This window comes from Myotis brandtii, unplaced genomic scaffold, assembly GCF_000412655.1.
Source record: "Myotis brandtii unplaced genomic scaffold, ASM41265v1 scaffold18, whole genome shotgun sequence".
NCBI lineage: Eukaryota > Metazoa > Chordata > Mammalia > Chiroptera > Vespertilionidae > Myotis > Myotis brandtii.
The window spans coordinates 2,805,817-2,820,150 of NW_005356674.1; the positions used below are offsets into that span (position 1 = coordinate 2,805,817).

At 35.7% G+C, this 14,334-nt stretch overlaps 1 protein-coding gene across 10 annotated transcripts in view; it reads left to right on the forward strand.

The window, feature by feature from the left end:
- The window catches only part of STAG1 (stromal antigen 1), a 237,727-nt gene that overhangs the window by 153,017 nt on the left and 70,376 nt on the right, over window positions 1-14,334 (forward strand). For all 10 annotated transcript variants that reach the window (XM_014537494.1, XM_014537495.1, XM_014537497.1 and 7 more), the window contains 3 exons: window positions 739-846; window positions 5,551-5,665; window positions 9,570-9,687. In XM_014537494.1, coding sequence (XP_014392980.1) covers window positions 739-846; window positions 5,551-5,665; window positions 9,570-9,687 — 341 coding nt within the window. The remainder of the gene's footprint in view (window positions 1-738; window positions 847-5,550; window positions 5,666-9,569; window positions 9,688-14,334) is intronic.

A 14,334-nucleotide genomic window follows, 5' to 3' on the forward strand; every position in this document is an offset into this window, starting at 1 on the left:
GACCAGCAGGGGCGGCATTTGGGGGCTATCAGGCCAGCGTGGGGGGAAGTTAGGGGTGCTCAGGCCAGAAGGGGGGGCAGTTGCGGGCGAACAGGCCAGCAGGCAGAGTGGTTAGGGGCAATCAGGCAGGTGAGCTGTTAGGAGCCAGCAGCCCCGGATTGTGAGAGGGATGTCCGACTGCCGGTTTAGGCTCGATCCTGCAGGGATGTGGCCTAAACCGGCAGTCGGACAATCCCCTGAGGGGTCCCAGATTGGAGAGGGTGCAGGCCGGGCTGAGGGATACCCCTCCCTGCCCCCTCCCCTCGTGCACGAATTTCGTGCACCGGGCCACTAGTGTATATTTATAATTTAAAATAGGCATTTATGGAGAGAAAAGTTACATAGCATAATAATAATTTCACTCTATGAAACGGATAAATATCTTTCCAGTGCTTACCAACAAAAATCTCATGCACATTTAAAGAACTTGCTAATTTCAGCTAATATATATTCTAAGATATTAATAGTCAATGTCTATGGTTATGTGCAGGAAGAATTGTGGACAATTTATTTTCTTGTTTTATTTGTATTTTCAGAATTTTATGTAATGATATGAGAAATATTATTTTCAAAGTAAGATTAAAAAGATGAAAATAAAATCCATATGCCTTGAGCTTTTATAATGAACTTTACAAAACTTAAAGTTAGAACTAAAAATAAGCATTTGTTTTGACTCACATGTCACTTTGAATTTTTCAGTGGAAGTGAAGAAGCTCTTTCTAACGAAGATTGTGAAAATGTTTACCACTTGGTGTACTCAGCACATCGCCCTGTTGCTGTTGCAGCTGGAGAATTCCTTCACAAAAAGTGAGTTACTTACCTTTGAAACCAGGTTCTTCTTTTATATTTTGTTTCTTTATAGTTTTAGAGTTCGTAGAAGAGAATAGTAGTGACTGAAAACAGTGCTATAATTGGTCATTTCAGATTTTAGGGAGTGTAATATCCTCACAGCCTTTGTGCACATCATGAATCACATCCTTGGGAACAATGTTCTTTGTGACATCTCTTTTCTGTGAAATTTAAAAGGATGGTTCCCCTTTAACGTGTGAATGAAAATTGAAGAAGTGCATGAAATTTGTAAAAGCTCCCTCAGAAATTGATATTTCATTTCATCAGTGTTTTGTTTTTATGTGTTGTTGTTTTTTGTTTTGTTTTTTTTCATTTAAAATTCTGAATTCTCATCTTACCTTCTCAACATTTGTATCTAAATTCACTTTCAAGGCCCTGGCCAGGTAGCTCAGTTGATTAGAGCATCATCCAGTATGCCAAGGTTGCAGGTTTGATCTCTGGTCAGGCCACAGACAAGAATAAGCCAATAAGTGCATAAATAAATGGAAAACAACAAATCAGTATTTCTCTCTCTCCCTCCCTGGCTTCCTCACTCCTTCCTCTGTCTCTAAAAAATTAATAAATAACCTTTAAAATGCTCAGTATTTCATGTCCTTTCTTTCTGTTGGGATGAGGATTATTTTAATTAAAAATCCTTAGTGATGCTGAAAATTATATGTACAGTTGCAGTTTAATTAAAAAGTAAAACCTCGCCGTAGCCAGTTTGGCTCAGTGGATAGAGCGTCCGCCTGCGGACTGAAGGGTCCCAGGTTCGATTCCGGTCAAGGGCATGTATCTTGGTTGCAGGCACATCCCCAGTGCGGGGTGTGCAGGAGGCGGCTGATCGATGTTTCTCTCTCATTGATGTTTCTAACTCTCTATCTCTCTCCCTTCCTCTCTGTAAAAAATCAATAAAATATATATTTTTTTAAAAAAGTAAAACCTCATCTATTTTTTGACAAAACATAAAGCTAATGAGAGTTTATGAATATAGTCTTCTGAAATACATTTTTTATTGTGGTCTACTATACATATATCTACTATATCTTAATCTACTATAGAATTTATTAGTTGATTAATCTGTTCGTGAAATATAAACATTTTTACATGAGTTTCCTTATTTTTGTTTTTTAATTCATAGATTTAACTTTGTGACTAATGAACCCAAAAGTCCAGTACACGTAGTAACTTGTGACTATGCTAAGCATGGATATAAATCTTGCACTGAGCAACTGTTGTACATGGATGATTAACTTTGATAATGAGCAGGCCTCCATCCAGAATTTGGATCTCAGTGCTGCAATAGCAAACTATTCTCTGTTCAGTAATACCTCTCAAAGTTGTGTCTATGTGAAAAAAAATTTCTGTAAGAAAGAAGCTGGGTACTAGTGTGTGCTGGTAATCAAAGAGTAAAGGCAAGAGTTTCAGGCATGACTTTTACATTAATATATTAAATTTGCCAGTGACTCTGATCTATGGCTAATAGAATAGTGCTATTTCCATATTTATCTTGAGGTGTTGTTTGTCATAAATATTAAGGGTATTTTGTAGTTTTTACTTCTCTTCCTTTTCCAGGACTATTATATTCTAGTTAGCTTCTGTTCTCTACTTAACTTTCAAAAGGCTTTATGTTTTCAGAAAGACTTTATTGCTCTAATTTCAAAGAAAAAATAAACTAAAAAGGTTATTTCTCTACATAATAGAGACCATAAACTGGTAGCAGTTGAGCCAGAACAAGCCTTTAATCTGCATTGCATTTTCCTAAATTTGAAATACTTGCTAAAATTTTTTTAATTGGAATATTTTACATAGAAATCCACATGTAAGCTCCCTTATATTTGTTATTTGTGAAAATGAATCCAATTCCTATTCAGCTAAAAGCTTCTCATAAACTTGTTTGAGAACTTCTGATTCTTATTGATCTTTTTGAGCATTCTCCCATGATTTAGTATTGTTATCTTTAAAATCTTAACTATAGAGTAGCCTCAGGAATTCCATTATTAAGTTTTTTGTTCGTTTTTTTTAATCCTCACCAGAAGATGGATGGATATTTATATATTTTTTTTAATTTTGTTTTAATGCTTAAAGTATTACAAAGAGTATTACATATGTCTCCTTCCCACCCACCCCCCTTGACATTCCCCATCTCTTACCCCCTTCCCTCCTGCCCCTCAACCCTCCCCAGCCTTCCCGCTGCAGTTTGACAATCTGTTTGAGGCAGCTCTGCCTCTGTATCTATTATTGTTCAAAAGTTTATAATGGTCTCTATTATCCATGAATGTGTGAGATCATGTGGTATTTTTCCTTCATTGACTGGCTTATTTCACTTAGCATAATGCTCTCCAGTTCCATCCATGCTGTTGCAAATGGTAAGAGTTCCTTCTTTTTTACAGCAGCATAGTATTCCATCGTGTAGATGTACCACAGTTTTCTAATCCATTCATCTACTGATGGGCACTTAGGCTGTTTCCAGATCTTAGCTATGGTGAATTGTGCTGCTATGAACATATGGGTGCATATATCCTTTCTGATTGGTGTTTTTGGTTTCTTGGGATATATTCCTAGAAGTGGGATCACAGGGTCAAATGGGAGTTCCATGTTTTGTTTTTTGAGGAAACTCCATACTGTCTTCCATAGTGGCTGCACCAGTCTGCATTCCCACCAGCAGTGCACAAGTGTTCCTTTTTCTCCACATCCTCTCCAGCACTTGTCGTTTGTTGATTTGTTGATGATAGCCATTCTGACAGGTGTGAGATGGTACCTCATTGTTGTTTTGATTTGCATCTCTTGGATGATTAGTGACTTTGAGCATGTTTTCATATGTCTCTTGGCTTCCATAGGATATATTGATTGATTGTTTGGGGTGTTTTTTTTTGGAGGGGGAGGTTTAGAGAGAGAGAAAGAGAAAAGTATCCATCGATTGCCTAGGCATGTGCCCTGACCGAGAATCGAACCCACAACCTTTTGGTGTACAGAACACTCCAACCAACTGAGCCATCTGGCCAGGGCCATGATTAAGTTTTTTAAAAAATGCATGCATGTGCATACACTCATGGTTGTTTATAGTCTATTTTATGAGCTTAACCAAGTATCCAAAAAAAATAGTAAAATGTATGTGAAATGAATATCTTAATGTCATCAAAAATTCTACATTTTAATGTTTTAAATATTAGCTAATTTCTTAGTACCTCGTACAGTAAATGCAATTATCCAAATTTGTACATTTGTTCCCCTCTGAAAGCCACTCAAATAAGGAAAACTTTCTTTTAAACCAGTATGATAGCTATGCCAATATACTTCAAGATAATACTCTAGTCTTCTCCCCCTGCCATAAACTATCTCCGCCCCTATCCAAATATTCAACTTCTCTGTACTAATTTTCTACTTGAGATTGATTTATTTTTATGACACATGAAAATTTTTTTCTTTGAGAGAGTATGTTTATTTAAGCTGGAACTGTTGAAACAAGGAAGGGTTTAGATCTGTGATTCCCAAAGTGGGCGCTACCGCCCCCTGGTAGGCGCTGCAGCAATCCAGGGGGGCGGTGATGGCCACAGGTGCATTTGGGGGCGATGAGTAACTGCTATTAAAATTTTTAAAAAATTAATTTACATGGGCTGAGTAATATTTTTTTTGGAAAGGGGGCGGTAGGCCAAATAAGTTTGGGAACCACTGGTTTAGATGGAAGAAGCAACAGAAGAGCTAGGTGAGGCTGCTTTAGCTCACTGGGAGTCAGAAACAAGGGGACCTTGAAGACAGGTTCAGGGGGTTAGACCCAGACAAGCTGCTGCTTCCTATTGCTCCCCTGAAATTATTCTTCCTTCAGTTATTTAGCCTGTCCTCTAATAGGCCCATTGTGATGTCCATATCTAAATTAGGACACTCCATATCCCCATCCCTAGTTCCTCATTTTTCCTTATAACAACTGAGAAAACTATGTATTTATCTGTTTATCTTCATCCACCAGAGCGAGAGCTCAATGAAAGCAGCCGTTTTGTCTTTGTTCACTGTTATATCCCTTTTACCTGGAGCCATACCTGGGATTAAGGCACCTTTAGCAGTCTTTAAATTTTGTTAGAATAAATCTTATTAGCAAATAAAAATTTTGAGGTCATTTCTTTGTCATATTTTGGAAGTTTTGTTGCTAAGTGGTATATTTATAAATTTAATGTTTATGTCATTTTACTCAATACTATTGAGCTAGTTGAGTACTGTTTTTAGGTAATAGGCTAATAAGTACAAAAGAATGAAGAAGTAATGACTAAAAGTATTAATTTTTAAATTATTGATGGAACATTTGGTTAAATGCTGTAATTACTTGACTTTGAAATCAATATTTAAGGAAGTAGAACTTTAAAATTATATACTCTATATATCTTTCATATAAGAAAAAAATAGTTTCTATTTTTTATAAGTATTTGAACATTAATTAGTCATCAGTAAAAAAGCTTCCTTTTACACTTTATATATGGTTGAACTGTATGAAATTGTTCAGGTCTAACCTCTTTTTTATCTATAAAAATATCAATTACATACTTGTGTTGAAATAAATCAGTAACCTGATCTCTGATATATATATATTTTTTTTATTCACACCAAAATAATTTTTGTACAGTGAAGGAAAAGATTAAAATTTATATCTATATAAATTTGTGATGTTCTTGTTGTGTTACTTATTACCAGGCTGTTTAGCAGACATGACCCACAAGCAGAAGAAGCATTAGCAAAAAGGAGGGGAAGGAACAGTCCGAATGGGAATCTCATTAGGATGCTGGTTCTTTTCTTTCTTGAAAGTGAGGTAAATTTTAAACATAACTATTTTGTTTTTTGTTTGTTTTGGAATTCAAATTAAATACAATTGTCATTAAATTTGTTATAGTTAATTTGTACCAGAATTTGGGTTCTTGGGTTCCCAAGAATGAAGGAGAAACCACAGTGTAATTTTCATACCTATTTTATTAAACATATGCTTGAGCACAAAGGAGACAGCTCAGAGGAAAGGAAGGTCCTCTCAACTGCCTGTGGGGAGGGTGAAGGCGATTGGGGAAGTGGCTCTGCTTGGCTGATTTTGTAAGCTGGGGGCAAAGCGGGTTTGCATGAAAAGACAGACTTTTTAAAAAGGTGGGCTTGTGGAATTTTCCATGTCAGGGTAAGAAAAGTAAGCAGTTAGAAGAGAGAAAATTCTGCTTTTTTCTTATTACCTTTTTTTTTTTAATCTTTCTGGCCACTATTTTTATTCCTGGACCCAAGTCCCTCTACTGTCTCAAATTGATGTTTTTCAATCAAATGAAAATAAGCCTGTTTCTTACCAAATTGCCTCCATAGATTGCCTGATAATGGAATCAGTAATCTACCTTTTATGGGTATACTAGAGGCCCGGTGCACGGATTCATGCACTGGTGGGGTCCCTCGGCCTGGCCTGCAGGTATTGGGCCAAATCCAGCTCTCCAACATCCCCCGAGGGGTCCTGGATCTCGAGAGGGTGCAGGCCAGGCCAAGGGACCCCACCAGTGCACAATTGGGGCCGGGGAGGGACCACGGGAGGGCTCCAGGGCGTGTCCAGCCCATCTCACCCAGCCCCAATGGAGCCAATCAGGGCTGGTCAGCCGGGGAAGGACAGTGGAAGGGCTCCAGGGTGTGTTCGGCCCATCTCGCCCAGTCCTGATCCGCCAGAACCCAGCAGCAAGCTAATCTACTGGTTGGAGCATCTGCTCCCTGGTGGTCAGTGCGTGTCATAGCGACTGGTTGAATGGTCAGACACTTAGCATATTAGGCTTTTATTATATAGGATAGGGTATGCAGGTGTGGATCAACACTGAATATAGAAAAAATTTTAAACTATTTTTAAACTATTACAGTATTGCAGTACTGCATACTTATTGTTGCTTTGTGTTTTTCTTGAGTTTTTTACTGTAATTTTTAAATTAAATTATTTAAACAGTTTGTGAAAGTTGTCAAGGATTAAAACTATTCTATTTTGTTTGAAATTATATTATTTAATGAGAAAGAAAAATATTTGAGTAATATTACTTTTATAAGCTCTATAGCAATATTACCTAAATAATTTTGTAATTAATATTCATAATATATTATCTGTCAATGTGTTTGCACAAGTGAACTTTGATTTGTGCACTAACATGCTTTTTGTTATTACAATTGTATTTTCTATTACTATTATGACACTGGGGAATGACAAGCTAAACCTAAAGAGCACCTGACTGAATAAGCTACTTGGCTTAGAAATGAGTGGGAATAGGGTGGTAAAGAAAGTGGAAAATATCTAGAAATTTGGGACTCTTAATTTTACTTTGGATAAAGTATTTTTGGTTTGTGTTGGAATGTCCTGGAAGAAAAGAAACTTAAAAGGTTTTATTAACTGCTCAAATTTGAAAGTGCTGGAGAAACTGTAGGAATAGAGAGAGGGACAGTCAGCATATATGAAAAATAAAATTCGAGATAAATGAGTCAGTTGAATGAGTTGGTATTAGGGCAAAATGGAGCAGAAAAATAGTGGAGTTACCAATTTGTTTAAAGTAAATTGGGTATGAATAGAGCAAGAATAAAGTCAGGAACAAAGCTAGCTGGAGAGTTGCATTTGAGTAAAGGATATGTTTAAGAACAGTGTTTTAAATATGTATACAAATTACCTGGGGTATTGTTAAAATGCCAGTTCTGATTCAGTAGCTCTGGGGTGGGGTCTGAGGTACTGCATTTCTATCAAGCTCTCCTAGGTGATTTTTATGCTTCTGGTCAAGGAACCACACTTTGTAGTAACAGTTTAAATCATTGTTTTCTTTAAAAGCAAGTATATGTTGTGGGTAAAATACTTAAAGATTGTGAATATTTAAGATAAAACATTAAATACTCAGTAAATATCATTCTTGTGATAGACCATTTCAAACTATACCCTTAGCCTCCTTAGGATTTAGAGGAGCAGGATTCAAAGTATTATGCAGCAATTCAATGCAGTATGAAAATTTGACTTTAATAGTAACAACAGATTCAAAAATTGATATGGATGAGACATGCAAATACTATGTAAATTATTTGCTGAAAAGTTTAGGGAATATGATGATCTAGGTTAATTATTAATTGAGGAAAATGTTTTAGATCTCTGAAAGCCCAAAGACTTTTTTTTCTTTTTAATATATTAAAAGGCATAAGTACAATAGTTTTATGCAGTTTTGTTTTTTATTTAAAGTTATAATTTGTAACATGTATTGCTGCTTTATTTTTAGATGGTATTACTGTATCCTGTTTTTACTGTTGTTTACTAAAGTGTTACAAGAACATTAAAATATATTTCCTAGTTCTCTATGGCATTCTTGTCAGCTGCATAAGCAATTGCAAATCATATTTAAGTGTTTCTAATTGATTCATGATCATAAAATTGTCTTGTATGATCTCCTATGTTTCACAAGAAACATTCTTTGTTAAAATCTCTTTTCTTATTCTGTTATACTGGTGTACACCCATCACTGCCATCTAATCAGGAGACCTGGGGTGTGTGTGTGTGTGTCTGTCTGTCTGGATATGGATATCATGAGGCATTTAAAGAACCAGAATGTGAGATTTGAAATGCAGTGGAAATGAAGTATAGAATTGTGAAGGTCAAATGAAGCAGAACTTTAAATTGATCATCAAAATGCACATTGAAGTTAAGAATAATAGTGGAATTGGCATGTGAGGAAGAAAACCAACTCATGCCAAATGTGCCAAGCTATCAAATAGACAACCAGTAGATCTAAAAAGTTCTACATTTTGGGGACATTACTCATGAGAAAACCAAGTACGAGCACATATAACTGAAATAAGAGTTATATAAAATAGTACTTATCTTTCGATGTGCTTTGTACTCTTCTACTTTGTTTCAATTTTTGAAACTTTGGTCTCAATGCATTAAATTAGTTTAACAGACAATGAATGGGTTGCAATCTGTAGCTTGGAAAACACTTATCTACAAAGTGGTTTAGCTGGATATATGAGCCTCAAAGATGGAATAATTTTTATGCAAGGATGGAGAAGTTAATTGTAAGTAGCAGAAACAAGAACAATGCCAACACCTTCTCTGCTTATCTTCCCTGAAGAGCTTTATTGGAGTAATCTTCATGGTTTAATGGCTAACAAGTGGGAGAGAGTTTGGTATGAAGTGTTAGATGAGAAACTTGGTGTTTGTTTATTGTGGGTACATATCAAGAAAATTGTCAAAAGTAACGAACAGCAAAAATGGGGGGAGGGTGAAGTGGAATGTGGAGTGCATTAAGTTAAATGGACATGAAAGTAGAAAAGAGAGATGGAGTAACTTTAACTTTTGACCTTAACCAAAGGTGACAAAGATATAAAGTAAGTATTTAGGCTGGTACCAAAGTTTCAAATGCAATTCGCAGAGAAAGTAATTGATTTCCTTTAATAAATAAATTTTTAAAAATAGAAGAGACAATCCAAGAATAGTGAAAAGTGTTTATAATTTCAGGTATTTTCTTCATCATATTCTTTTTCCTTGTCTATAAATGATGTCATTTACTACTATATAAATTTTTTTTAATTTGAGTCTACATAATACATTCCATTGATAGTGGAATACATTGGAAACATTGTGAACAAGCCATTTTAATTATGAAGAAAATGGTTTATTAGCTCAAATATTATTAGTAGTTTCTTCATTAAATGTTCTTCAGTCACACTTGATTTGTTGTTTTTAGTTGCACGAACATGCAGCCTACTTGGTGGACAGTTTGTGGGAGAGTTCTCAAGAACTGTTGAAAGACTGGGAATGTATGACAGAGTTGCTATTAGAAGAACCTGTTCAAGGAGAGGAAGGTATAGTATTGTGACAAGTTGGTTTACAAATTGTTATGGTATCCATTAATAATAATACCATCCTATACAGCCCACATCTTAAAAATGAATGTATGCAGGAATGCTGTGTGTCTTTTTGCAAAAAGAACAGTTTGTCTCCTGTAACAAGTAAGGATGTGTCAATAGCTTTTAACACCTTTCTGGATTAAGATTACTACCATGCCACAAAAGTTTTTTAAAATCCATGTGTCTGGTAATATTCAAACGAGTTTTCATTGTATTGATTTGAGACACAAAATACTGACATACTGTAAAAAAAAAACGGGGTGTGGGGCATCCAGGATCTTTTTGCTATATTTGTATGTGAACTTGGAAAAGCCTTTGACACAAAAAATTTAGACTAGAACCATACCCCTTTGTTATATTTTCTTAATTATTAAAATCAGAAAGTAAAAAATAGTCATTTACCTAGCTATGCAAGAAATAGGGAGTTATTATTGCTATAGGATAAGTTCTGAAGTATGTATCTTATTACATGTTGCATAATAACATGAACAGCAAAGTGGATATGTATGTTTAATAAAGTATTTATATTCCTAAAGCTTATGTGAATATTCGCTCCTCAGAACTAGAAATGCATTTTTCTATTTATGGTTTATTTTTCAAACTAGCTCACAATAGTGCTTTAAAGAACTGCTGTTTCATTTAATTCATACAACATTCCTGCAATGTAGATGATACTTTGATGTAAGTGAGGCTTGTAGTGAACATAGACTTCAGAATTAAAATAAATAAATTCAGATTTTTAACTCTATGCTTTGTGACTGAGGTCCTCATTTTTTCTGACCATTAGGTTCCTTTGTAACAGATTATTTCCCCTATATATCTTACATTGTTGTAAGGATTAAATGTGATTAAACTATTCTCTGTTCTGCTTTCCCTGTTGTTCTATATGGTTCAGAATCTTCTGGGATATAAAAGCAGAATGAAAATAAATAAATAAATAAATAAATAAATAAATAAATAAATAATAAATAAAGTAAAAGCACAATGAGCCATCTCCTGCAGTAAACTACCCAAATGGGTCACCAGGAGACCATCTCCCCAGTGTTCTTTCTTTAAAAAAAAAAAAAAAAAAGTTGACACATTTTATTTATTTATTTATTTACTTACTTACTTATTTATTTTAATCCTCACCCGAGGACATGCTGAGAGACAGAGAGAAACATCGATCCTTTGCCTTCTTACGTGCCCCATCACCAGGTATGTGCCCTGTCTGGGAACTGAACCAGCAACCTTTCGGAGCACAGGATGACACTCACCCAACTGAGCCACTCTGGCTAAGTCCCCCATTTTCTTTCCTAGTAGTGATGGTAACTGGCATTATCTACTCTGGCTTTGACAAATTTTAATGGGAGAAACAACTGGTATGCATCATATCCAGATACATTCCAGTAAACTGGCCCAAATTGCCTCTTTTAAACTAAAAATATTTGCCTCATAACCTCATTCTTAATCTAACACAAATCCTTCCCAGACTTTTCCCAGATTTTCTTTCAAGATGGAAGTTATAGTACATTTGGCTTTACCTCTGATTATTAATACTCAATTTGCATGGGTTTTTTTCTCCATATCTTTGGTAAGAAGGTGGTCCTATTACTAAGTTGACAGGACCTTATGCTTACAACGTCAGACTTAACTGTACTCTGAATTTCTTTCACATTTGTGATCACAAGAATATGAACATATATTCTGTGTGTTTTCCTTTTTTACCTGTACATTCCTGCTAAGTTCACTCATTCATTCTATTTCTGACTAATCTTAATATATTCTCTAATAAAATCAATTCCCCTTCTAATTACTACTGCCCAATCAACACTTGAACAAAGTATGTAGCATAGTGTTTCATCCATTTTTCTTCTTTTGCTTGTGGCTACAGAATCTGTATATTATCAGTGGGTTAGAGCTTCTTCTTTATTGTGATTCCAAGCCTTTTTTTTTTTAATCACCCCATGCTTTATAAGGTTATTTCCAAGGAGAAAGAAGGCAGGGGATATAAATTAAGGGAAGAGCCAAGGAGGTATGCTTTGGTATTGTTAACTTTTTAATCTCATTTAAATAAGATGTGTAAGTCAGTAAATAGTAATTACTAAGTCTGTCAATTATCAAGGTGTTCTAGATGGATTTAACCTCATTAAAATAACTGTACTATCAGTTGTTTTGCTGTGTTTCAAATTTAGTTGGCATTAGATTTAATTTTCAGTCAAGAAAATTAAATAAAAGTTGGCTTGGGTTTGTTGGTTTGATTTTAGCTAGAAAAATGAGTTATAAAACAGGGGGGTTAAGTAAATCATAGTTTTAGGGTATGACTGAATCTGGGAAGGCAAGACTGGGGAAATTATGTATAACAAGTGCAGGGCCGTATTTATGTCAGAATACAACTTTTTCCAAGTGTTTGTCCAAATGTGTGCTGTGTCCCATACAAGTTCTGGCATGGAATGGCATCCAAATCAATTTTCTGTACCAGTATTTTGCTATATTTTAGGATAAAAAATGTTATTAGTAACTTGGTTTTTTTTGTAAGATTAATAAGAAATTATTATATTTTAGGTAGGTAGAGTGTGATAGGTGTGCCAGTGGGTGAAAGTTGAGTTAACAGTTGGAGATAGAGGAGTATGATTTGGGAAAACAGACACATTATCAAAGACTACAATTTAAATCACAGTAGCTTTAAGACTACTTACTTGCAATGTCTTTATAGGACAGGGAGTTTTTGTTGAGCATGTGTATGTATTCTCCAGCAAAGTCAAATTGCTGAATAAATTTTAAGTATAATGTGAGTGTCTGGGTAATAGGTAATCGCAAAACCATAACTAACTAATTTAACTTCACTGTGTTTCAACTTTTTCATCTATTTAAGCCCTAATTGGTTTGGCTCAGTGGATAGAGTGCCGTCTTGTTGACTAAAGGGGCCCAAGTTCGATTGTGGTCAAGGGCACATGCCCGGGTTGTGGGCTCGATCCCCAGTAGGGGGCATGCAGGGGGCAGCCAATTAATGATTCCTCTCTCATTATTGATGTTTCTATCTCTCTCTCTCTCTCCCTCTCCCTTCCTCTTTGAAATCAATAAAAATATATTTTAAAAGCAAACAAAAAAACCTTTGATTAGCATTAAAAAAATTATGTGATCCAGTTGATGGGTGAAGTAAATGTGGGTAAATGGAAATCTTCAAAGCAGGCAATCATTAACTCATTTATAATTTTAAAATATTTTATTAGTCGTCTTCTATGTACTAACTAGTATACTGAGCACTGAAATCAGTTCACTGTCCATATGGAGCTTACATTCTAGTGGAGAATGCAGACCAAAACCAAGTAAACAGAGTAATTTCAGGAGTTTATAAGTGAGGTAAATAATAGTAATAATGAGTGGTCCATCTTTAGATGGAATCCTGAAAGAAAGATCTCTCTGAGGAGGCCACCTGTGAGCCAGGTATCTCAGGGATGAGGGGGCTTGCCATGGAAAGTGCCAAAAAAAGCGTCGTCTAGATAGAGGAAATAGCAATTGCAGAGTATCTGAAGCCTGGTGATATTTACATTCCAGGAGCTGGAGTGGTAAAGCATAGTGAGCCAGTGGCACAAAATAAGAAAGAGGCAGAGGCCAAATGATGTAAAATCTTTTAGTTCATGAGTGGACTTAATTCATTCTGAGTGTAATCGGAGCCACTGAAGGATTTTAAACAGGAGAGTGATGTGGTCCAATTTGTATTTTAAGAAAAATGCTTTATGTAAACATGATTTGGAGTAGGCAGAAGACCAGTTAGGTATCTTTTGCATTGGTTTCTGTGGGAAATGAGAACAAAAATATAAAAGAAGATGAATTATAAAGAAGGGAAGAGCCCTAGCTGGTTTGGCTCAGTGGATAGAACGTCGGCCTGCAGACTGAACAAGGGCACATGCCCAGGTTGCAGACTTGATCCCCAGTGGAGGGCGTGCAGAAGGCAGCCAATCAATAATTCTCTCTCATCATTGATGTTTCTATCTCTCTCTCCCTTCACCCTTCCTCTCTGAAATCAATGAAGATATATTTAAAAAAAAGAAGAAGAAGAAGAAGGGAAGAGCCTGTGGCTGAGTTTTAAAGATTGTGGACGGAGGGCAGAAACAGGAAGAAACAAGAGCAGGAAGAGCCCTAGCAAGCTTTAAAAAAGATAACAGATAATTGTACTCTATAGAAACCTAGTTAAGAGAGGATTCAAGAGAGCTGTGCTTAATAACATCACATATTGCAGAGGAGAAAAAGGACTAGATGATTTAGGTCACTGGTGACTTTTAAGCACTTCTTTTCAGTAGTAGTAAGAAGTTCATGGTGATAATAATGGGCAAATGGAGATGATGTACAAAGAGGTTTCCATAGATTTCAAAGTTGTATAATTATCTGATGATTTCTAATATAAACAGCTGCCTATTTATTCCAGGTATTGTATTTGGTTCTTGTCTATGGCTTAATACTTGCTTTGCTTTTTTTTTTTTATTGTTGACACTGTTACAGGTGCTCTCCTCATCCCCCCTTTGTCCACCTCCTCCCAGCCCTCGCCACCCTTCCCTCACTTCACCACTCTGTTGTCTGTCCATATGTTCTTTGGCTACTCTCTTCATCTTCTTTTACCCA